Genomic DNA, 25,115 nt, shown 5'->3' on the forward strand with positions numbered 1-25,115 from the left:
ATAAATGTACATATTTTGAAGCTGCTGATTTTGTGGTAGTTTGTTATGTGACACAGAAAACTAATGTAACACGTAAGCAAGACATTAGTGTGCTGAGGCAGGAAAGACGAATTCTGCAGAGATTCAGAAGGCTTCACAGAGGAGCTGGCTTTTGTGCTCACACATAAAGAATGAGGAGGATGTAAATAGGGAGAGATGGAAAGATGAGCTGCCATCTCCTCCTTGACCTCTTCGTTTCAAACCCTGGGCCTGAGAGGACTCTTCAATGACACAGATTCCAGCCTGGGCCCCAAGCAAGTTCAGTGGAGGAGCCCTCCCGCCCCCAAGCCAACCGCCCCCCCCAAAAAAAAACATGTTCTGGAAAACTTGATCAAAGTAGGCAGATCTAAGCCCTCCCCTCCCCCCGCAATGCACCAAAAATTGATCACTTTAGGTAGAAGAGAAGTAAAACAGTCCCATTTGATTCTTTTTTCAAAAATAACTATCCTCTGGTTATGTGAGCAACATATGTTCATAATAAATAATTTTTTAAAATACAGATTTTTTTTTAAAAGCAAAGATTAAAAAATCACTGGTGAGGGCTTCCTTGGTGGCGCAGTGGTTAAGAATCCGCCTGCCAATGCAGGGGACACGGGTTCGAGCCCTGGTCCGGGAAGATCCCACATGCCACGGAGCAACAAAGCCCGTGAGCCACAACTACTGAGCCCATGTGCCGCAACTACTGAGGCCTATGCGCCTAGAGTCCGTGCTCTGCAACGGGAGAGGCCACCGCAGTGAGAAGCCCGTGAACCGCAACGAAGAGTAGCCCCTGCTCGCTGCAACTAGAGAAAAGCCCACAGGCAGCAAGGAAGAATCAACACAGCCAATAAATAAATAATTAATTTAAAAAAAAAAATCACTGGTGAGACTTCCCTGGTGGTCCAGTGGGTAAGACTCCACGCTCCCAATGCAGGGGGCCCAGGTTCAATCCCTTGTCAGGGGAACTAGATCCCACATGCGTGCTGCTGCAACTAAGAGTCCACATGCTGCAATGAAAATTCTGTGTGCTGCAACTAAGACCCAGAGCAGCCTAAATAAACAAATAAATAAATAAAAAGAAATCTTAAAAAAAATTAAAAAATAAAAAATCACTGGTGATCCCATGACTCAGAGATGAGCCTGTTAACGTTTTGGTGGTTTCCTTCTCATCATAGGTATCATGTACACAACAAGTGACAGGGACAACAGTATTAATATCACTCTTGTCTCAGTCTTTCTCTCTCTCTCTCTGGTCTTGTAAGGAGCATTCTTAGCTCTGGGCCCTTTAGATGAACTTTCTCAGGATAATGGGCAAAAAGAGTTATAAAACTGGAAAGGAGGCCACCTAGTGGTTTCTATGATGGAAAGGAAGAGAACTGCTCCTGGGGGAAGACCAGGTCTGAGAAGGCAGACCTTGCCCAGAGCACATAGCCCCCACCCGCACCTCCAGTTATACCTGGCAGATGCCACATAAGACAGGGCCAGAGAAGCAGCCCTCCCAGGCTCCTCTAGTTCTCAGGGAACTTTGTCTCATTCCATCTGGAGCACCTCGGTCAAAGAGGGAGATCCCTCTCCAGGTGTCCAGGGTTCTGCTTCCAGTGGTTCCTCTGTGCCCTGAGCTGTTGGAAGGGGGTGTCCACTTGAGGAAGAGCTTCTGGGGCTGAGGAGTATCTAGGCACACTGACCCCATCACTCCGGGCTCCTCCCTCTGCCCAGTCAGTGGTCACAACTATGGATACAGAGGACTGAGCCCTAATGGCTGGAAGGCTGTGACTGCCCTTCCTCTACAGAGCTGGGCCATCTCTCTGAGCTGAACTTCTCCAGGCCCTGGTCCTCCTTCTGTCCAGTTCTCAGGAAATGCTCCTAAGATCAAGAGCCTGACACTCTTCTCACAAAATTGCATAAAAACCACCATCTTCCTGTTGCCTCCATCCCCAAACTGCCTCTGAGGGTTCTAATTTGCTTTTTATTTAAATAAAGATGGGGTGGTCCACATAGCAGAGGAGGGAGGGAAACAGGGAAGGGTCAGGACAGAGCGAGTGCTGGCTCTGAGCTTTCCCAGTAGCATTCAGCTTAAGTGCACTTAAATGTTGGCTCCAGAAAAGAACAAGCTTTAAATTCTATGGCTGGAGAGCATCCCACTAGGGGTCAGAGAAAGATATTGCTGCATAGATGGACCCCTAGGCTTGGCCTGGGAGCTTTCTAGGACCAGCAGGTAGGAGCACACCCGTGCAACTGTGTGCCTGCACTCTCTCTCACACACACACACACACACACACACACACACACACACACACACACACACACACACCCAGGCCGTTAGGCACACGCTCAATGTCCCCTATCCCCATGCCCCTGGGTGCTGATGGTATCAGGTTTAGGGTCAGATGGAGGGCTGAATTCAAGCGTCCCAGGATGGGAAAGATGCAACCTCCAGGAATATGAGAGTGTGGTCAGAACAGGATCTGTGTGTGTGTGTGTGTGTGTGTGTGTGTGTCTATGGATATTTGTGCAGTTTTATGTAGGAAGGGGTTCCCTTTGGCTACTTAGGACTCATCTTGGAAGCCCACAAACTCTGCATCACCCAGACACTCTCATATGTTAGCCATCCGTGGTGTGACCTGAACCCCTCGGTTGTGACAGCCAAGCAGTGCACAGCCTGGGTAACTATACACAGCAGCCCTACCAAGGGCCCGAATTTGGCCCAGCTCTGGAAGAAAACCCAGCTCTTTCTCATAGGTACCTCAATGCCGTGTCTGAGGGCAGGAACCAGAAACATTGAGGACCCGTTCAAAATAGGAGGAGAAGGCAGAGGAAGTGACAGGATCAGAACAGCTGCTGGCTGGCCACCCACTCTGTCCTGGTAAGAAGGGATAAGGAGATTGCATACTGGGTAAGAAAATCCTCTCACCTCCAGCTCAGGGCTGTAATCCTGGGCCTCTGCTCCTCTAAGCTTTGTTCTATTTTCACTCCTCTTCCCAGGGAGTAGGTCTCCATTGGCTGCCAGGATTTAGTGGGGACTTTTAACGCGAGTTCTCCAGCAGCCCCTGGATTTGGGTGTAGGTTTGCACAGCCCCCATTACCTTCTCCCTTCTGCTCGTTTCCTCCTATCATTTCCCTGCACTTTTTGATTCACCAGGCCCTCCCTCGCTCAGATCTGCGGGACTCAGGCCTGTGGGAGAGGAGGGCCCAGTGTTAGGAAGCCCAGGTGCGAGGCCCGGGTGCGAGGAGCAGCAGGGAAAAAAGAAGCAGTCCGTCTGGGGCATCAGCCTCCCGTGGGCCTGAGCGATGGGGAACATTATAGACGGTAAGTCGGTGGAGGAGCTGAGCAGCACCGAGTGCCACCAGTGGTACAAGAAGTTCATGACCGAGTGCCCCTCCGGCCAGCTCACCTTCTACGAGTTCCGCCAGTTCTTCGGCCTCAAGAACCTGAGCCCGTGGGCCAGCCAGTACGTGGAGCAGATGTTTGAGACCTTTGACTTCAACAAAGTGAGCAGGGGTCTGGGTGGGGAGTGCTGGGGGGCGCCCCCGGCCAGCATGGGGGTGGGGAGAAGAAGGCGTGAGAATGGCTGGAGGAGTGGCTTCATTTATCTGGGAGGTCGAGTGTCGCCATCAGGGATTCCAGTTTTCTAACGTTCATTGAGCGCCTACTGTGCGTCAGGCACTGGGGGTTCAGAAAGGAATCAGCCATCGTCCCTGCCTCACTCTCCAGGGGAAGACAGAGGCCCCCGATCAGTGCGCCCAGAGGCCAAACCTATTGGCTTCCTCTGCCTCTTCCACATGCACAGTTTATTCCAGAACAAATATGAACACTTACAAGACAGTCATTGAGCACCTACTAAGTGCTTGGCACTGGACGTGGTGCTTCTGCACAGGCCATTAGATGCTCACGGGATGCAGGAGGAGGAAGGGTGGAGGGCAGAGAGCAGGGTGATGAGCTTCAGCCCGGCTGGTCTGGGATGGGCAGGCCCATGTCACTTGGGTCACCCATCCCATGATGGCCTGTGGACACTAGAACTGGGGACAGTCAGGGTTGCCTGGTCACTGGGGAACCCAGGCTACTCCAACTCCCAAACACCTGGTGACCTCAGTTCATCCTAAGAGGGATTAAAGGTCTGCGCAGCTGTCAAATTATATGTCTCCCCAAGGAATCACCTGGGTGCATTGGGTAAGGACTTCCTGATGAGACAGAGGGGCACTGTGAGTTTGGGCCCCCAGTTTTCATCAGCTGGGTGGCCTGGAGCCCATCTCCCCCCCTCTCCGCCTCAGCTTATTCATCTGTATCTGTCATGGAGGTCGGGAGCATTAGTTGAGGTGTTCCTTGGTGTTTCATAGCAAATCCTCTATTTATCTGGAGCAATTCAGTCAAGATGCAGTGGTAGAAGAACGTAAATCTACACACCCATCTCCCCACCCCTGCTGGTCCCCACCCCGGCTGGTGTTCCCTTGAAGGTGAGGACGTGATGCTGCCATATGTCCAACTGCACACCAGGGAGAGGTCGCCCAGAGCTTTCCCGGCTCCACTCACTGCCCATAGGGGCCCAACATCATTGTAGGCGGGGCTCCTAGGGAAAGCCGGGGTTCAGAGGCTATTTAAAACTCACTAATGTTTAGGATCAAGGGGCCAAAGCAGATTATGGGCTTTGAGTCCCAGCCTCAAGGGCAGCACCATGGTGCCCAAGGGCTTTCCTGAAAGGGATGCAGGGTCAGAGTACTGGAGCCCAAGGTATGGAGACCCAGAGGGATGGCATCATCAGGCTGGTCCCCCAAGATGCTCCAGAAGAAGTGATCTTCCCCGAAAAGGAGGGGGCAGAGTCCACGGTTGAGCCTAAACACCCTGTACCCAAATGCACTGAAATAGCTCAGCTTCTTGCCTGTTAAGGAAACCTTCAGAAGGACCCCCTAAGATTACATGTATGATACCAGGGAGGGGCAACCCATCAACCCTGTACTTGCCTAACCGGAGTCATTCATATGCCATCTCTTGTCACATGTAAGCACCACCTATACTGTCCCTAACCTGACCTCCTCAATTCCACACACATCCCCACCTTCGGGCCTGGGTGCTGCCTGGACTCTCTTCCTCCAGAATTCTGCTTGGCTCACACCTTCCCCTGCTGCAAGACTTGTTCAAATGTCTCCTTCCCACTGACACCTGCCCTGATCTCCTGATTTCAACCCCATTTAACTAGGACTAGCCCCCGCCGTAGCATTTCCTACTCCTCCACTTTTCCCCCAGAGCATGTCTCATCTTCTAATACATGACACTGAATAACATTTAGTTGCTATGTTTATTGTCAATTTTTCCTGCTGGAATGTGAGCTCCATGAAGGCAGGGATTTCTGTCTTTCCTGTTCATTGCTATAGCCTTTGCACCTAGAACAGTGCCTGGAACACAGTAGGTGCTCAATCAATACTTTTATTTGAGTGAATGACTATATGAGAAATTATGAATTTTATGAAATAGTTATATATTATATAACATACACTAATTTAAATACATACCTTCTAATTGTTAAACTGAAGAGCATCTTTGTAACATCTAAAGTGCCTTGTACACACCAATGGGATAAATCACACTTCAGGCAACATTGCTTCCAACCACTGTCGCCAGCATAAAGCAGTAGGGCAGGTTAGTTACGAGACGGGACACAGCACTGGGAAGTTTTGATACAGAGAGAAGTTAAACAGGGCAGTGCAAACAATAGCCCATGGGTCTATTTTTGTAAATGAATTTTTATTATAACACACCACACCCATTATTTTACTGATTGTCGAAACTGAAATATGTGCTATTTGGCCCTTTATAGAAAAAGTTTGCCAGCCCCTGAATTAGAAGAGAGCTGTATCCTAGGGTACTGCACTGGGTGCGCAGGGTTTGGGGGTATAGCTGTGAGTGGGGAGTGTGACCTGGGTAACCGCCATATGCTTCGTTGACTTCAAAGTTTTGCCTGGGCTTGGCTGTACCCGGCAATCACACAGGTGCAGACAAATCAATGTAAATCTTCCATACCTGCATCTGAGCGCTGGGTGGCATTTAGGAGACTTCAGTTTCTAGGAAAGGCTTTGTCATTCACTAGTGTGTGGCCTAACCTCTTTCAACTTTAGCTTTTCATCTGAAAATGCGGACAAAAATACCCAGGGGTGGTTGCGAGATTAAATGAGTAAAGTGAGTAAAACATCATATGAAGCATGAAAAAAAAGTATCGCTGTAGTCTTATTACTGACTGACTCTAACCCAGACCACAATCTTGAAAAGCGCATACTGTCATTCCCATCTCAGAGCTGAGGAAATGAGACTTGCAGAGGCTACGGGACTTGTCCAAGGTCACACCTCTCCTAAGACATGGTTTAGGTCTTTCTGGCACCAGTGCACATACCTTTCCATTGCCCCTTTTTAGCCATTTTTTTAAAAATTACAAAAAATTCCAAAATTAAAAACTATTTTAATTACCAAAAACTTACAGCTCATTGTAAAAGTTTCCAACAATATAGAAAGATAAAAAATGAAAAGCAAAAGTACCCTCACCCTGTGTCCCCTTGCCCAGAGGAAACTTCGATAGCAGTCTTCTTGCTTCTCTGAGCGTAGCTGCAGGGGCGCCTGGCTCCATCCTGACAACGATCCTGAAAGGAGGGTTGGGCAAGGACTGATTGACCTAAGGCATAAGGGAAAGCCCTTAAACACGGGGAAGCACTATGCAAATGTTCACTATGAGTGTGATGCCTACCACGGGGCTCAGGTGGTTAAGGTCTCACCTAAGGCCAAAGGGCAGCACACAATCGTGAGATCTCAGAGGCCTTCATACCCAACCTCTGCCACATCCCTAATAACGTTACCCCAGCCTCTGCTTGCACACTTTCAGTGACAGGGAGGTCATTACTGCACGAGGCTCATTCCACCACGGGCAACCCTGCCTAAGAGTTCTTGATACCGATTCCAAATCTGCCTCTCAGTAACTTCCTGGTTCCAGAGTCATGGTTGTGAGTGGAGGAACAGGGACTGGACTCCAAGTCATGTGCTCTGAGTCCAGTGCTCCTTTCCTTACAGTACTCAGCCTCTCTGCATGACAAGGCTTCCCTCTCCCAGCTTCACTTGGCTTGGGGGAGGTGGGCAGAAGCAGGCCTGTGCTCCCTGCTTCTCTGACTGTATTGGTAGGGCTGGCAGGGCCAGGCAGAGGGTCAGCTGCTGAACATTTGGAGGGTCCTGGGGAAATATCCCGCAGGACTGTCTTACACCACCTTCCCCCTTGGCCAATCCCTCCAAGACTCAATGAGGGCAGCGCCTCCCCCAGGAAGCCTCCCTGCTGCCCTTGCCTGGGTGCTCCCCTATTCTGTGAGTCCATAATGTCCTGTCCAGATGTGGTGTCACTGAATATACATCACGATGGCACAATGATCTCTTGATAACAATAATAGTAATAATAATAACAGTAATAGTATAGTGGTAATAACAATAGCTAACATTTACTGAGTGATTACTATGTGCCAGGCAGTGTTGAGTGCCTTACACTCATGCACTCATTTAAGCCCACAACAATCCCATGCAGGTGGCAGCTGTTATAACTATTACAGATGAGGAAATCGAGGGCCAGAGACATATTGAATCCTTTGTCCCAGATCCCACATATTTGAGAGGGTGAGGCCAGGATTCAAACCTGCGTCCTCAACATTGCGCTCCCATCAGGACAGGGTTCTATCTTACGGAGTTCTGAATCCTCAGCCTATCACAGCACGTAGTAGGTGCTCGGTAAGTTTCAAAGAATAAAGGGAAGAATGAGAAAGGCGCTCGGTGCCTCCCCATCTACCTGTACCCCTTATCTCGGTTAGTTAGAGCTCATCCAAACCACGCCCCCATCCCTGGGGAGTCCTTGTCTCTCCTCCCACCTACACACTCTTACACCCCACCCCCCAAACTGGAAGGCTGAAATTTGAGGATCACAGGGAAGCAGCCAGTGACGTCTGGAACCAAAATACCTGTGAAGGGATAGCATAAGCCATTCATACTCTAGGGGCGACTGGTTTATCAAATTTGATAAACCATCCTGCGGCACGTAGGGTGAGCTATAACGGGCGTCCAGGAGGGCGTAAGCCGGTGGGCGCCAAGGCGGCGGGGCGCGGGTCCGGGCCTGGGCTCAGCGTATCCTGGGGCCCCGGGGGCTCCGAGGGCGGGGCCCAGGCAGAGGGGGCTCAGGCGGCCGTGCCCCTCACACAGGACGGCTACATCGACTTCATGGAGTACGTGGCGGCGCTGAGTCTTGTCCTCAAGGGGAAGGTGGAACAGAAGCTGCGCTGGTACTTCAAGCTCTACGACGTGGACGGCAACGGATGCATCGACCGCGACGAGCTTCTCACCATCATCCGGGTAACTCCAGGTGCAGAGGGCCGGGCAGGGGCGGAGCCAGAGCTGAGAGCCTGGGGCTGGGTCTTAAGATGGCGGAACAGCGTGCTAGGAAGGGGATAGGATTGGGACTGACTTCCCCTGGGCGGCTCGGCCTTCACCAGCTGCGTGACCCGGGCCAGGTTTCCTCTGCTCGCTGGGCTTCAGTTTCCTAATCTGTACCAAGATATGTCGAAGCACAGTCCCAGCTCTGCCTGAGGCCTCAGGCACCTTGATCTGTACTCACCTTACACACACACGCTGTTGGGAGCCTGATGTGCTCGCTCTGCCCCTCTCCTACCGCTGAGACTAATTAGGACGGGTCATCTCACTTCTTCCCTCCCAGGCCATCCGAACCATTAACCCCTGCAGCGACTCGACCATGACCGCAGAGGAGTTCACCGATACAGTGTTCTCCAAGATTGACGTCAATGGGGATGGTGAGGCCGCGCTGGGGGTCCCCAGGGGAGGGGTCACTGGGGGTGTCCCCAGGGTCCCCAGGGGAGAGGGCAGAAGGGGAGACGGAGGCACAAAAGGGCCGCTGCTGGCCACTTCCTCTGCCTGCCTCCGCCCCGACCACAGAGCTGGCTTTTGGGGATGCCTGCACCAGACTGGTCTCTGGCTCCTTGGCCAGCCCCAATCACAGCCACTTCCTCCAGCCTTGGTTCTGTCCCCCTTACAAGACTGCAGCTCTGGGCCCCAGACAGCAGATGTGAACACCTCCTGCCCATGATGCCCTTTCTCTCTATCCCAGGGGAACTCTCCCTGGAGGAGTTCATGGAGGGCGTCCAGAAGGACAAGATGCTCTTGGACACGCTAACCCGAAGCCTGGACCTTACCCGCATTGTGCGCAGGCTCCAGAATGGAGAGCAGGATGAGGAGGGAGCTGGTGGCAGGGAAAGTGAGGCAGCGGAAGCAGCCGGCTGAGCCCACCGCCCTGCTGTTTCTGTATGGGGGACGGGTGTGTGGTGGTGCCTGGTGTCTCGTTGTTTTAATACTAGATGGAGTCTTCTGAACTCAGAGGCTCAGCTCACCTGCTTGGGGCACATGGTGGCAGCAGAGGGGCAGGGGTGGGGATTCAGAGCAGGGGACGGGGAAGGAGGGTTCCTGAACTCTCTGTGCGACTCAGCTGGTGGTGACCGCTCCCTGCTGGGGGAAGCCTTCGACCTTCCTCAGGCTCCTCCCCAGCCCCTTCTGGCCCCTCCCCCAGCTTTTACCAGCTCTTCCACTGAGCTTCTCCAGTTCCACGCTCTTCTGGACAGAGAAGCTTTGATGCAGAGGTGGGCTTTCCCGGGACGCTAATGGGATCACACAGATCTGGTGGCTGCAGCCTCCATCTGGGTGCTGTATCACACACCCATCCTGCCCCCAGCATCCCAGAGTGTACTTGTGTGGTCTGTGTTGATTCGTTCCTCCCTTCAACAAGCATTTATCGAACACCTACTTTGTATTAATGCTAGATGTTAGATGTGCAAAGAAGATGACAGTTCTCATCTTCAAAGAACTCACAGGCCAAGCATCATTATAATAAAATATGATACTATAGACAGTGCTCCTTTATCCAGAGGAAATCCATATTTATTCAGAAGTGACTGCACAACACCCTCGTTCTTCCCCTGCTGGCCCCTCGGTGGCACATGGGGCCACATGGTTCCCCACAGGATTATGACTCAATTGTTTATGGCAAGTGTCCTGACCATCCCTGATCTAGCCTAAATCCCTCTTGCTGCAGTGACACCTGACAGCCAGTTGGGAAGTGGAACAGTCTGTTATAGGTGGGCTCTATCCCCATTCTTTGCACACCCCAACTTTAGGAACACCTGTCCAAGAACCTGGGGAGAGACATAGGCTGGAGCAGTTATGACCATTTTTTCAAAGATGCTCTTTCCTTCTGAACTTTGAGTCTTCACTTCAGTGGGGTGTGGGCGAAGTTCAGGGAGTAAAAAAAAACCCAGGGGTGGGAAAGAGCAAACAAGCGGAAACAGGGGTAAATCCCCAGCTTGCAGAGAGCCCCCTGGGCGGGGAGGAGAGGATGTGTTTCGCTCACACCGTCCTGTCCATCACGTGAACCACTTCAGACTGGGAAGTCAGCCGGGGGCTGCCAGCCTGAGCACAGACATGGAGGGAGGGTGGAGCTCAATGCCTGGGGCAACCTGGAAAAAAAGGGAGTTGACATTGCTGCTTCTCTTGGTGGCTGCCTCTTGGGAAATCCTGGAGGTCAAAGCTGGGAGGGTATTTGGATAGAACTGGGACATATCCCCAACCTCATTCACATACCATCTTCATGATTTGGGGCATATCTGTGTCCCAGCTGGATTACTATTATTTTTTAATCAACTATTTTTTTTTACCTTACATTTGTTTCTAAAGGAAACTTTATGTGAATATAATGCCCATGAAATCACAGGCTCTACAAGTTAGTTTTATTCTTCATACAACACAGAAACATATCTAGTCACATGAGTTCCTTTTCTGAGTTCCTCGGCACCCCATGCAACCAGAGTGACTGCCTTTTATTTATTTATTTTTGGCTGCGTTGGGTCTTCGTTGCTGCGTGCGGGCTTTCTCTAGTTGTAGCGAGAGGAGGCTACTCTTCGCTGCTCAGTAGTTGTGGCGCACGGGCTTAGTTGCCCCGCGGCATGTGGGATCTCGCCAGACCAAGGCTTGAACCCATATCCCCTGCATTGGCAGGCGGATTCTTTTTTAAATAAATAAATTTATTTATTTATTTATTTACGGCTGCGTTGGATCTTCGTTGCTGCGTGCGGGTTTTCTCTCGTTGCTGCGCGCACGCTTTCTCTCGTTACGGCAAGCGGGGACTACTCTTCGTTGCGGTGTGCTGGCTTCTCATTGCGGTGGCTTCTCTTGTTGCAGAGCACAGGCTCTAGGCGCGCGGGCTTCAGTAGTTGTGGCGTGTGGGCTCAGTAGTTGTGGCTCGTGAGCTCTAGAGCGCAGGCTCAGTAGTTGTGGTGCACGGGTTTAGTTGCTCCACGGCATGTGGGATCTTCCCGGACCAGGGCTCGAACCCGTGTCCTCCTCATTGGCAGGCGGATTCTTAACCACTGCGCCACCAGGGAAGCCCCAGAGTGACTGCCTTTTAATCTAGTTTATGTACTGGGGTTGCACATAGAGTTTGTATAACAAAAGTAATTCCACGTCTAGAGAATTCCCTCACGGTCCAGTTGTTAGGACTCCACGCTCTCAGTGCCAAGGGCCTGGGTTCAATCCCCGGTCAGGGAACTAAGATCCTACAAGCTGTGCAGTGCGGCCAAAAGAATTCCACATCTAAAAAAATAATAATCTGAAAACTGCTTGTCTAGCCCAACCTGCTCACCGTGCAGATGAGACACCAATGTTAGGGAAAAGAAATGGCCGTCTTGGGTCACACAGCAGTTGGAGGCAAAGCCTGGCCTAGAACCCAGGTTGGCAGGCCCCAGTTCTCTCCAGAGACAGAGTAAAGTTTTCTCCATCCTTTAAGGAGACACATTTGGCTTGTGGGCCTGTGACGGGGAATTGTGGAGGGTCCATTCTGGGGGCAGGGGTTGGAGAGGTGAGTGTGAGGGATGAGGGGTAGGGAGGGGGAGAGGAGGGTTGGGAGGGGTTGGCAGCAGGGGCTGGGGGAGCAGCACCAGGGCAGTGCTGAAACAGCCCCTTTAAGCACAGCTGACCCCCTCCAAGGGCAGGAAGACCACGGCCTTACTTGTTGCAAGTTTCCCTCCTGACACCCTTGGCAAGGACAACTTGGAGAGGAAGAGGCAAGAGTCCTCCCATGAACATTCCTCAGGATCCTGGGGTGATGTAATTATTATCCATCCCTTCTCCCCGATTATTATCCATCCCTTCTACCTTTTCTTCAGAGTCAACAACACCTGCCAGCCCCACCCTTCTGCTAGTCAGTTTCACACTGTGTGGGCATTCTCATTGCTAATTTCATCTACGGAACCCCTACCCCTCAGTTTTCCCTGCTTCCAGCTATGAACCACATAGGAGTTTGTGGAAACCCCACAACCACCTAGCCAAGGCCTAGCTTTCCCAGGAGCAGCTGAAGGGGGAGAGGAAGCCTGTTCCCTTCACCACCCTGTGAATTCTCCCAATGGACCGGGTCCTGTTGGCCACTTGAGACCAACGGCCCCTCCCCTCCCCACTCCGCCCCACCCCCTGCACAGGGGATGCCGGGAAGTCCAAGCCAGGATGAGAGTGGGCATAAGCAGGCTGAGCCAGGGACCCTCCCACTGCTCTGGAAACCTGGTGAGCCTGGAGTCTTGGAGCGGCTCCCAGGACGCCGGAGCCCTCAGAACACGGCACTTTTCCGCCTCTGCTGAGAGATCCAGCTACCGGGATTCACGTCCATCTGCAGCATCTTCATCACCCACTTGTCACGACGGGCACCTTCAATGAACTCATTCAGGGACAGCTGGCCTGCACAAGGGGTAGGAGAGACGGTCACAGGGGGAATGGAAGAAGTGGGGTGGGGGTGAGAGGTGAGGCCTTCTCTCCTTGGGTGCGCCTACACCTTGTCCACAGATGAGCCTGCGGCCTCAGGGCCTAAGCTTGGGCCTTGTCGATTCCCTGATTCTCCAGGAGTCACCTGGAACCTTCAAGGGTTTCTTTAAGGGACTTTATTTGCAAGTGAGTTTAAGTTTTACTTCTGCCCGCAGTACCCTCAGAATGCTCTCGAGGGCTCTTCTGGGTGTGTTCCCAGCCAGCTGCCTCCCTGTGCAGCCTGGGGCTGGGGCTCTGAGCTACGGCGAGGAGAGCCCAAGTAGCTGGCTCTTAAGTACATGACCCCATTTTTTCCTTTCAACCGTTCTTAGCCCCATTTTCCAGGTGAGGAAACTGAGACCAGGCTGAGAGGGTAAATGTAGCTCCCTGGTCCGCCCGACTCCAAAGCTTCTCTTCTTCCACTGCGCTTGCCTGGCCTCCATCAGCAACTCCCACAGGAGTTTTAATCACTCTTACAAACGTCACATGCTAGTGACACCCTTGTTAGTTTAGGTATTCCCCTCTACACCCATCTCACTGTCAGGAGGTGAAGGGCCTCGCCTAAGGTCACATGGATAGAAAGTGGGGTGATCCAGGATGGGTGCCGTGCCCGCCACCCGCCCCACCATCCTCTCTGCCCATTACCATCTCCGTTCTCATCCACCAGAAGGAAGATCCTGTCCACGACCTCCTCAGGTGTGAGCAGCTTGCCTTGCCACTCAGCCTCCATCTCCACCCTGCAGGCTTTCTTCAGCTTGTAGATGGACTGTGGGAGAGAACCCGGCGGTATCCACAAGACCCTGCACACCCTGCCCTCTCCCCAGGACCCACATCCCTTTGCAGCTTGTCCCCAGCGCTGCCCCCGTCTGTGCGTCGGAGGACCACGGGACCAAATTAAAAGTGACCCGTGGGTCCCATTGTTCCCTCAGGGTCCCATTGGCCTAATTCCAACCGAGGAGTTCCCGGCTTCACACACCGCCTCTGCCCCACGCCTTTGGCATTTCCACTGGGAGTGTCAGAGCTGACACCCAAAACCTTTAAGGAGGGATGTGGACGGCACAGTGATGGTCTAAACTCCACACTACAGAGGAAGAAATGGAGATTCAGAGAGGAAAAGAGATTTTAGTGTATTTATAGATGTGTGTGTATGTGTGTGAAATAGGATGACGGGAGAGAGAAAAGCACAGGTGTCTCCCTTGCCCTGTTTCTGGCAATGAGGCAACGTTTGGAAGTGAAACGGGGAAGAGACAGACAAATGTGAGGGTTATCCTTAGTCCTTGGTTGGGGCTCTGAGGACAGAGGTGTGCCTTCTGGGTCCCCCCTGCCAAGTGCAGCGCCTGGCACAAAGCAGGCCGCCCTAACGGTGCTGGGAGGCTCAGGGGTTACAGGCAGCCCAGCACCTCCTGGTGGATGAACTTGGGCAAACCACACAACCTCCACGGGCCGATTTCCTTACCTGTAAAATGGACCAACAAGCCCCTCCTCGGAGTGCAGTTCTGGGGAGTAATAGGCTAATGCAGGTTTCGTACAGAGTCTGAGCTGTAGTACTTTTTTTTACCCCTTGCTTGTTCTTGCTAGTAGTCAATCAGCTTTGTTAGTCTTTTCAAAGAACCAACTTTTGCTTTTGTTGACTTTCCTTATGCATTTGTGTTCTGTTTCATTAATTTCTGCTTTTTATTAGTTCTTTCCTTCTGCTTTCTTTGGCCTTAATTTACTCTTTTTTCTAATTTCTTGAGCTGACTTCTTGGATCATTGAATTTTCAACCTCTCTTATTTTCTAGTATATACATTTTAAGGCCACCGATGTTTCTGCAAGTCCAGCTTTAGCTGCATTCCACAAGTTTTGTTATGTTTGCATTATTATTCAGTTCACAGTACTTTGTGTGTATGTGTGATATTATTGTTTTGATTCACAGAGTACTAGGAAGTGGATTGCCTAATTTCCAAACACATGGGGATTTTCTCATTCTCTTTTTGTAATTGATTTCTAGCTTAATTTCACTGTGGTCGGAAAGCACACTCTGAAGGATTCCAATGCCCCTTCCCAGCCCCAGCCCCAGGGGCCCCCACTTCAGCAGCCAGCACTCACAGCCCAGCGGGGCCACATGCCCAGGTGCCTGCCCTGCACCCCAACCCTGAGTAGACACTGACCTCCACGATGTCCAGCAGCTCCAGGCGGTCAAGGAAGCCATTGCGGTCCTTGTCATAGATCTTGAAGGTCCACTTCAGCTTGTGCTCCAGGGTGCCCCTCAGCACAAGGTTCAGGGCTGCCACATACTCCAGGAAGTCGATGGTGTCGTCCTGCATTGGGAGTGGGAGCTGTGAGGCTCCCTCCCGCCCGCTGCCCTATCTCCGTGGAGCACAGGTGTGAGCCCTAATCTAGGCCACCATCCCTGTAAACTCAGGGCTTTGCCTCCTCCTTGCATTCCGTGTGCCTCTGCATCTGTGCTTGTGCTATTCTCAGCCCTGGGATCTACTCCCAGTCTCCATGCTCACCCACTCCTATCTGTCCTTCAAGGCTCAACTCAAGGGTCCCCTCCTCCAGGAAGCCTTCCTTCTCACACCACTTCAGCCACAATGATCTCCCTCTCCCTCTTCCGACACTCCCAGCACCCACCATCTATTCTACCCTTAAGTGTTTCATGTGTCTCATTCTCTAGCTACAGTCTATGCTCCGGGAGAAAGGAGAGGGGTTTACATTGCTTTTATCCCTCCTCCATGCTTAGCACAATGCCACTTCCACCCAGAGTCTCATAAATATTTGTGAATCAATGAAGAAATGATTAAGTCTGAATTTCAGACTAACATAGTTTTGACAGGAAATTAGAAAGCAGGACCTCACGTATTTCAGGGTCAGGATCTCAGCCCTCCAAATCAAAAATTGGAATTGTCATCTCTCCCAGGAGTGTCTGTCATTCCCATGACTTTGTTTTTTTTAATATAAATTTTTAAAAATTTTTATTTATTTTATTTATTTATTTTTGGCTGTGTTGGGTCTTCATTGCTGCGCGCGGGCTTTCTCTTGTTGCGACGAGCAGGGGCTGCTCTTCGTTGAGGTGCGCAGGCTTCTCATTGTGGTGGCTTCTCTTGTTGCGGAGCATGGGCTTTAGGCATGCGGGCTTCAGTAGTTGTGGCACGTGGGTTCAGTAGTTGTGGCTTGCGAGCTCTAGAGCACAGGGTTAGTAGTTGTGGTGCACAGGCTTAGTTGCTCCGTGGCATGTGGGATCTTCCCGCACCAGGGCTCGAACCTGTGTCCCCTGCATTGGCAGGCGGATTCTTAACCACTGCGCCACCAGGGAAGCCCATTCCCATGACTTTGTAATCAGAAATGGCATTGCTGGCCCAGAGCCCCACTGTCCCACTGGGTCAGGTCACTCAGCCCCGGTTCAAGGGGTGCCTGGGTGGGCAAGGTTTGAGCAACAGAAGAACAAGGCCCCAAATGAGGGAAACGGAAAAAGCCTAATGAAAAACCAAGAAAATAAGATGAGCCTACCTGAAGAGTTTTATTCAACATCCTTTATATAATTCCTTCCGGTCCTCCACACTCCTCACAATGTATTTACCTAATTGAGGTTAGACTGTAGCTATAATTTTAGTTCCTGGATTTTTATTTAAAAATTTCCCATGCCTTCAAAATTATTTTAAATCATACCTTTTCTTCTTCTTTTTCAGAGGAATACTGGGAAGTCCCTCTTGCTGAACATGGTTTTGATATTTTATGTGACACAATGAACATCTTTGTGCATATGTATTTTTTCTTATGTCTCTGGTAATTTCTGTAGGGTAGATTCTTAGCGGTTGCTGGGTGTTCCTCGCCCCACACCAGTAGTCTTTTTTTTTTTTTTGGCTGCGTTGGGTCTTCGTTGCTGCGCGTGGGCTTTCTCTAGTTGTGGTGAGCAGGGGCTACTGCGGTGGCTTCTCTTGTTGCAGAGCACGGGCTATAAGCGTGTGGCTGCAATAGTTGCAGCACGCGGGCTCAGTAGTTGTGGCGCACAGGCTTCGTTGCTCCATGGCATGTAGGATCTTCCCGGACCAGGGCTCGAACCTGTGTCCCCTGCATTGGCAGGCGAATTCTTAACCACTGCGCCACCAGGGAAGCCCCTCTATGAATTTTTTAATTGAAATATAGTTGATGTACAATATTATATAAATTCCAGGTGTGCAATACAGTGATTCGTAATTTTTAAAGATTATGCTCCATTTATTGGAGCATACAGTATTGGCTATAGTCCCTGTGTTGTACAGTATATCCTTGTAGCTTATTTCATATGTAATAGTTTGTTCCGCTTAATCCCCTACCCCTGAATTGCCCCTCCCCACTTGTTCTACAAAATTTTATCACGTGTAGATACGAATAACTCTCAACACAAAGAAACTCTCTTGTGTTACCTCTTAAGGGTCACATCTTTCCCCCAACCGTAACACCTGACAACCACTGATCTGTTCTCCATCACAATAATATTTTCACTTTGAGAATGGTATATAAATAGAATCATATAATGTGTAACTCTTTTTTTCACTCAGCACAATGCCCTGGAGATTCATCTCAGTCACTGCATGCATCAACAGTTCCTTCCTTTTTATTACCGCATGGTGCACCATTGTATGAATGGTCCCTAGTTTGCTTTCTGTTTGCTCACTGAAGGTTATTTGGCTTGTGTCCAGTTTTTCTTCCCCAGCTCTACTGAGGTAATAATTGCAAAATAGCCTTTTAAGGAACTCTGTGTAAGATTAAGGTGTACAATGTGAAAATTGGTTGTTCTTTAAAAGGCTATTTTCATTAGTAATTATTATTTATTAAGCTTACTAAAAATAGATGTTAGGTTTCTTTTAAAATAAGAATTGGGTAGGAAAATGTGTGCAAAACGGCTGGTAGGGGGCTTCCCTGGTGGCGCAGTGGTTGCGAGTCCGCCTGCCGATGCAGGGGACGCGGGTTTGTGCCCTGGTCCGGGAGGATCCCACATGCCGCGGAGCGGCAGGGCCCGTAAGCCATGCCTGCTGAGCCTGCGTGTCCGGGGCCTGTGCTCTGCAACGGGAGAGGCCACCATAGTGAGAGGCCCGCGTACGGCAAAAAAAAAAAAAAAAAAAAAAAAGGCTGGTAGGGATCATCTGTTTTACATACATCATCTCCCTCAGGTCTGTCATCCCCATGTTATGAATGAGGAAACAGAGACTCAGAGGTTGAATAAGTTGCCCAAGAAATTCCAACCCAGCAAGTGGCAGAGCCTTTCAAGCTACATGCCTTCTCCAGTTCATCAGGTTGGGAGAAATGTCTTACTCCATGCAAGGTCTATTACTGTCTACAAAATGAACCTTGTGTCTAGCACCAAGGGGAGAACAACAAACAACAAACCACGGACAAATCCCTACTCTCCAGGTCTCTAGATTCCCCCACATTCTTTGTCTAGAACCTTCTGTTCTCGTAACATCCTGTCTCGCCATGATACGGTTTCCACAAAGACCCCTCGCCTTACCTGAGGCCCACTGTAGAGCAGCCCCTTCCTGACAAGTGATCTCCCCTGCGAGTTTACTTCAAACCCCCCCACCCTAGGGACTTCCCTGGTGGCACAGTGGTTTAGAATCCGCCTGCCAAGGCAAGGGGCACGGGTTCGAGCCCTGGTCAGGGAAGATCCCACATGCCACGGAGCAACCAATCCCGTGCGCCAAACTACTGAGCCTGTGCTCTAGAGCCCACGAGCCACAACTACTGAGCCCATGTGCCACAACTACTGAAGCCCACGCGCCTAAAGCCTGTGCTCCGCAACAAGAGAAGCTGCCGCAATGGGAAGCCTGCACACCGCAACAAAGAGTAGCCCCTGCTCGCCGCAACTAGAGAAAGCCCGCACACAACAATGAAGACCCACCACAGCCAAAAATAAATAAATAAAATAAAAATAAAAGAAATAGAAAAAAATTTTAAAAAAACACCTGCCCCCCCGGACCAGCTCTGGAAAGCTTCCAGCTGGGGCTAATCTCATGAATTGCACACGAGCTCTCATCAGCTTCAATTACTCACAGGGGCCCAAGATGATGGAAATGCCTGTCTACTCAAGAGCTGGAGCAGAAGTGACAGGAACGTGATCTGCTCTGTGGGATTACCTGTGTCGTTTCTCCCTGAACGGGCTGCACTGGTGAACCAACCCTGACCCCCAACACTCCTTACATAAGGATCCCGAAGGACATTTGAGCTTCATCCTCCCTTTTCTTCCATCCAGTGCATCACAGGCAAGCACCAGAGACGAGTGTTACTACCACAACCAGGAGGGGGCGTAGCACCAGCAGAGACCAGGTAGGTACTCCTACCTCCTTGCCTCCACCAAAACCCTGTTTCCACCACCTCAGATTTTGACGTGTGAGCAAGATCTATGAGCTCTTTTGATTTTATTTGCCCCAGAAATCTCAGACCAACTGCCTAGAAACAAGACTTGCTGATACAAAGACTGTGCCAAGGTGGAAAGTGGAGTCGGGTGGAGGTTTGGAGACACAAAGTGGGAAAAGAAAAGAAAGAAGGCTCAGTCCCTGACAGAGGAGCTGAAAACACCTGCCTGGAATGCTCTTCCTTACAGCAGGAGGCCAAGTAATAAATAGAGAAGGGACAGTGGAGTTACAAAATTATCAGCTGAGGCCAAACCCAGGGGATAAGCACTTGATGAGCAACAGGAAATTTACTTAGTCTCAAAGTATCTCCCTATAAGATGCTTATAAATTACAAAGGAAAAAGAGTCACTTTACAGTGGTGGAACCTGGCAGAACACCATGTATCCAAGTGATCGAAGTGAACCACTCCACTAATGGGACAAACCAACATCATGTGCCCCCTGACATGATGCACTCAGGAGGACACAGCATCTCTTCTGGGGCATTTCTGCCAGAAGTGTAACCTGAATCTCATCACGAGGCAACATGGGACAAACCCAAATCACTGGTCTGCAGTCTTTGAAAATGTCAGAGTCAAATAAGATAAAGAAAAGCTGAGATTAAAGTTTCCAAATTAAAGGCTAAGAAAGAGACAGGACAAGTAAATGCAATGTGTGATCAAACGGAAAAAAAAAAAAAAGGTTATAATGGATGTCACCAGGACAATTGACCAAACTTGAATATGGATTGTCGATTAGATAACAGAATTTATTACTGTTGAATTTCCTGATTTGATCACTTATTAGGTTAAGAGAATGCCCTTGGTCTTAGAAAATACACACTAGAATACTTGGGTAAAAGGTTGTGATGCCTATAATTTTCTCTAAAAAATATGTATGTATATGCACAATATACACATATATGTATATATTATGTGTATGTATATATACATAAATACATAATACATTACACGGAGAGAATGGTAAAGCAAATGAGGCAAAATGTAAACAGTTGGAGAATTTGGATAAATTGTACATGGGAATTAATTGCACTATTATAATTTTTCTGTAAATTTAAAATCATACCAAAATTAAAAGGTTGTTTTAAAAACAATTGATGAATATTATATGCTGATTTATAGGAGAAGATTAGGTATAAGAGGTCAGCCATATTATTCCCAGGGGCTTCATAATCCCTTTGAGATCTTGAATTGTTATTATACTGAATTTTAAATGAATTTGAGGAAGATGGATAAATCTATGATAGTGACTCTTGCTATATATAATCTATTTATTTACTTTTCTTGTGACATTCAACACTTAGAAAAATCATTTTCTCTCTGAAAAAAACCCAACAAACTGCCTTCTGGGCAGGAGCACTTGCCTGGAACTCAGGACCCCTGAGTATATGATCTTGGTCAATCAATTCACTGAATTTGGAATAACAACCTCTGCCTGTTCCCTCCCAGGGCTGCTGCTGCCTCAGAGGCGCCTGTGGAGAGGAGCTTTGAGAAGGCTGAAGCTCACTCTGGGCCCCGAGATAGGGTTCATCTCCAAGGAGGTTTCTGTTGCAGGGAATGACGCTGATCCCGCCCCCCCGCCCCCTACAGGCGATGAGGAGATGTGCACTGACCGGTACCAGGGTCAGTTTGGGACCCGAAGAAGCGTTCCCAGTGACTCTCTCTAGAAAGTGAAGCTCACCCCTACAAAGTGGGATACCCACCGCTTTCTCCAGATTAATTATCTAGGTCCAACCCACCTCCCCCTCAATTTGGGGGACTGAAATAGGTATCTGAGGCAAACCTAATGGTTTAAAGTACTGCGGAGGCGCTGGACTGGATGGCCTTAAGTAATGAAGGGATTTCAATGTTTGAATTCAATTCCCAGGTGCGCATTTACAAAATATATTATCTTCTTAGCTCCTGGTGCCATCCAAGGGCTGGAAGAAACCCTGTGGATGGATGATTTCATGACATCTTTTATGGCTTGAAGAGTAGAAAGGGGCTTTTGCAATAATCCGTCCAACTTCCAAGTCCAGGAAGGAGCCTCCTCCAGCTTTCTGCGTGGGAAGACCTGACCGGTCTCAATTCGAAGGACCCCAACAAGGGGGCGCTCACGACCTGTTCCAAGATAGCTCCGCCCATTTAGGGCAGCTCTGGAGCCCCTTATCTTTACAGCGAGGGGTGCTCTGGTGGGTGCGAAAAACCAGGTCCTCCGGCTACGGAGCCCCGTCCATAAATACACGCAGAGAGGGCTGGGCCGTGCGCCTTTCTGTAGTGTCTCCCCTCAGCTCTCAGGAAGGCCAGTCACATGAGAGCGGAGAGGTGGAGGGGAGGAAGAGAAGACGGAAAGAGGAATGATGGGGAGAAGAGTTTGGGGGAACAGTGAGACAGAAAAGGCGAGAGGGGATGGAGACAAACGAAGAGCAGAGGAAAAGCAGGAGGACTGGGGAACTGAGCTCCCACGGAGGATGCTCCTTTAGCACCGGGATGAGACCTGAGCCATCGGTCCTCCCCCTCAGGGCGCCTTACCCCGTTCTTGTCGAAAGCTCGGAACATGCCCTCTACATACTGGGAGGCCTCCTCGTTGCCCGCGACCTTGAAGAAGCGCTTAAACTCGTGCAGGAAGAGCGTGCCGCTGGGGCACTCCTCCAGGAACTTCCTGTACCACTCCTGCAGCTCCGCCACGTCCAGCACGCCGTTTTTCTCTGCCTCCTCCCCGCTGAACTGCTGCCCCATCCTGGCTCCCGGGGACGTCAGGGAGCAAGAGTCTATGCTTCCTCCCGGGCTTCTGCCAATGGATTCCTTAGGCGAGGGCCCTCTTCCTCCCTTTCCTCCTCTTAGCCAGGCTCTTCATCATCTCCTAGCCAACAGAACAGGATGGGCAGTGCAGGGGGCTGGCAGCGAGGGGGTGGGACCAGGCCAGCTAAGCGCCCTAAGATCATTAGAAGATTCCCCTGGAAGGTCTGACCTCCAGTCAGCTAAGCTCCCCCAGCCTCACCCCTCCCTTTAGTCTCATCAACCACTCAACTAAGCTGCCGGGCAGATTCTGAAGAGGGAGAAGGGGAGGACACTGAGAGGTAGGCAGATGGAGTGGGAGTTGGGAAGACAGGCTGAGACCCTCCCATCTCACACGTGCTCCCTGTCCCTTTCCGTTGGGCACCATGCTGCTCCAGGGAGGCCCATCTTGGAGATACAGGAGACTCTGAAGTCCAGAGAGGAAGTAAGGCCAACTCCTAGCCCATAAAACAGAATTACTGGTGAGCTGGGGCTTGCCCTTCACTTGGCCTAATGAGAAGCAGCAGGATATATGATGCGAAGGGCTCTGGGTGAGCACCTCTGTCCCCAGACTAACTCAGTGCCCAGCACGATATCTGAAGCTCCTTTACAGATCACACCCTTGAGTCTTGGAAGTTCTCCATCTCCCAGTTTAAAGTACAAATACTTCCCTCCTACACCCTTCATCCAAGACCTATCAGCAGGGCTCTTCCCACTTTTTCTCCAAAGTATAAACACATGAGAAGGATCTGGGAGCGTGGCTTAACTTATCTCTGAAGGCTTTTACTTTTTTTTTTTTTTTTTGCGTTATGCGGGCCTCTCACTGTTGTGGCCTCTCCCATTGCGGAGCACAGGCTCCAGACGCGCAGGCTCCGGACGTGCAGGCTCAGCGGCCCAGCCGCTCCACATGTGGGATCCTCCCGGACTGGGGCATGAACCCGTGTCCCCTGCATCGGCAGGCGGACTCTCAACCACTGCGCCACCAGGGAAGCCCCGGCTCTTACTTTTATATTAAAGGTTCATGCGAATTTGGGTTTGAAAATTATTTTTATTTATTTATTTTGGCCGCGCCGCTAGGCATGCAGGATCCTAGCTCCCCAACCACGGATCGAACCTGCATCCCCTGCGTTAGAAGTGTGGAGTCTTAACCACTGGACCACCAGGAAAGTCCTGCGAACTTATTTTTGAATCAGTTATATACTCATGCTTATGTTAATGGAATATAAAAATGACACCTCCAAGAAATCAGAAAACCTGGAGCACTAATTTTTTTGAGATTTTAGGGGCAGTCCTTCCAGTGTGTCTCATAATCTCAGGCACAGCACTGCCTGCCTCCCAACGGATGTTCATTCCTGAATTGCTTTGTACATTCCAGTCTCTCTCTCTCTCTTGCTCGTTCTCGCTCGCTCTCACTCTCAGCTCCCTGCCTCCAGACGTCCCTAATCTCTCAAAGTTCTTCTAATTTCCTTGCCATCCCTGAAGGTGGAACCCCGCTTCCTCTGTCATCCTTTCAAGTGCCGATGGGTTTTTCTCCCAAATCCCACGTGCCTCTGGATCTGGAGATTAAGGCTGGTCTCCTCCTTGTTCAGCTGTTGCCTCTACCTTTCCTCTTTCCTCTTTTCTCCCTCAGAAATGCCAGCGCCTTCGAGGCCACGTCTGACCCTCCCACCTTGTCCATACTTGTCCATATTGTCATCATTCACTGGTGACGTCACCATTCATCCCAAGGCATCAGGTGGACAGCTGGTCCCTCCCACTCTGGCCTCAAAGGTTCTTATCTCCCCAGTTCCCAAGAGCTTTTCTTCCACCCCACCTTGGCCCCCATTCACTGTGGTCCCTGGGCCAGCAGCTGCAACATCTGGGAGTCTGTTAGAAATGCAGATTCTCAGGCCCTCCTCCCCTAGTGAATCTGGAACTTGGGGTTGCGGGGCCACAGTCTGTGTTTTAAAAAGCTCTCCAGGTGCTTCCACGGCACATGAAGTCTGAGAATGTCTACCGGAGGCCTTGCTACCATGAATTTCTCTACCGATGGTCTGAAACATTCAAACACCATCATCGCCTCTCCTTCCACTCACTTACACTAACAGCTTCACTCCAGCAACTCACCAGCACTGTTGAGACTTCCAACCCATCTATCACTATGCTTTTTAATATCTGTCACATTCTCACTTTCTTCCTTATCCTGACGCACGGCCCAGAACTCTTGTCATTTCCTTGCCATGACCTTGACCTTTGCGCCCCTCTCTCCCTCTAACTACTCGCTTGGCAAAACCTGACCCTGGCTACAGCTATCCCCTTAATTAGGCACTAACACTTCATCTGCACCCGAGGCTGAACACAGCTGGAAAAAGTCAGAAAATCACACTGGCCGCACACACTTCAAATAATGCCGGACAGTTGTACTGCACGTTCTCCTCTGCTGACTTGAGTCCCTTCTCCCCAAGATGATTCTTCCACCACGCTTCCTGCCCTCAAAACTTCCCCTTGCTCCCACGTTCAACTGATGACCTTGTCACATCCTTCACTTCACAGAGAAGCAGATGCATCTGACAACCACCTCATCCTCCCATAGCAGACACACCTCTCTGCAGCTGTGCTCACATACCCGGCCTCTCTTCCTGGTTCGATGGATGCAGCGTCCCTTTCCCACTTCTCCCCCTGTCAGCTCCTCCACTTGGTTTCTAGATGTCACCTCCCTTTGCCTACTCAAGCACTTCATGTCCACAGTAATCCCTTTCTCTTCTGCACCCTCCATTTATCCTTCTCTAATGGATCATTCCCGTTTGCAGATGTGCTTTAATATCACCTTTATGAAAACAAGATTAAACAAAACAAAAATTCTTCCTTGATCCCACATTCAGGATCCCACTGTGACTTTTTTGGGCCTACCCACGTTTGCCTTCATGGGTCACAAGATTAATATTGATAATTAAATATTAAATAAGAAAATATTAAAAGTGCTATTTTATCATTCATTTGTAAAAAGATGAATATAATCCAGTCCAGTCTAGGTTGCATTATATTCTTTCTTTCTTCTGGTTTTGAAAATTAAAACACTTAAAAGAAATTAAAAATATTGTGGGCCCGGGGACTTCCCTGGTGGCG

At 50.1% G+C, this 25,115-nt stretch overlaps 2 protein-coding genes across 2 annotated transcripts; one reads left to right on the top strand and one right to left on the bottom strand.

Moving 5' to 3' along the window:
* Positions 1-3,306: 3,306 nt before the first annotated feature.
* LOC309966838 (guanylyl cyclase-activating protein 1) lies at positions 3,307-9,322 on the top strand (the record flags this gene model as incomplete). The annotated part of the gene is made up of 4 exons (XM_082847161.1): positions 3,307-3,507; positions 8,231-8,380; positions 8,742-8,835; positions 9,150-9,322. 4 exons carry the CDS (start codon positions 3,307-3,309, stop codon positions 9,320-9,322), a joined length of 618 nt encoding a protein of 205 aa, XP_082703287.1.
* Positions 9,323-12,686: 3,364 nt separating this feature from the next.
* Positions 12,687-21,971, bottom strand: GUCA1B (guanylate cyclase activator 1B; the record flags this gene model as incomplete). The annotated part of the gene is made up of 4 exons (XM_082847717.1): positions 12,687-12,814; positions 13,523-13,643; positions 15,029-15,178; positions 21,765-21,971. 4 exons carry the CDS (start codon positions 21,969-21,971, stop codon positions 12,687-12,689), a joined length of 606 nt encoding a protein of 201 aa, XP_082703843.1.
* Positions 21,972-25,115: the final 3,144 nt, after the last annotated feature.

This window comes from Leucopleurus acutus (genome assembly GCF_964270905.1).
Source record: "Leucopleurus acutus genome assembly, chromosome: 10".
NCBI classification, from domain to species: domain Eukaryota; kingdom Metazoa; phylum Chordata; class Mammalia; order Artiodactyla; family Delphinidae; genus Leucopleurus; species Leucopleurus acutus.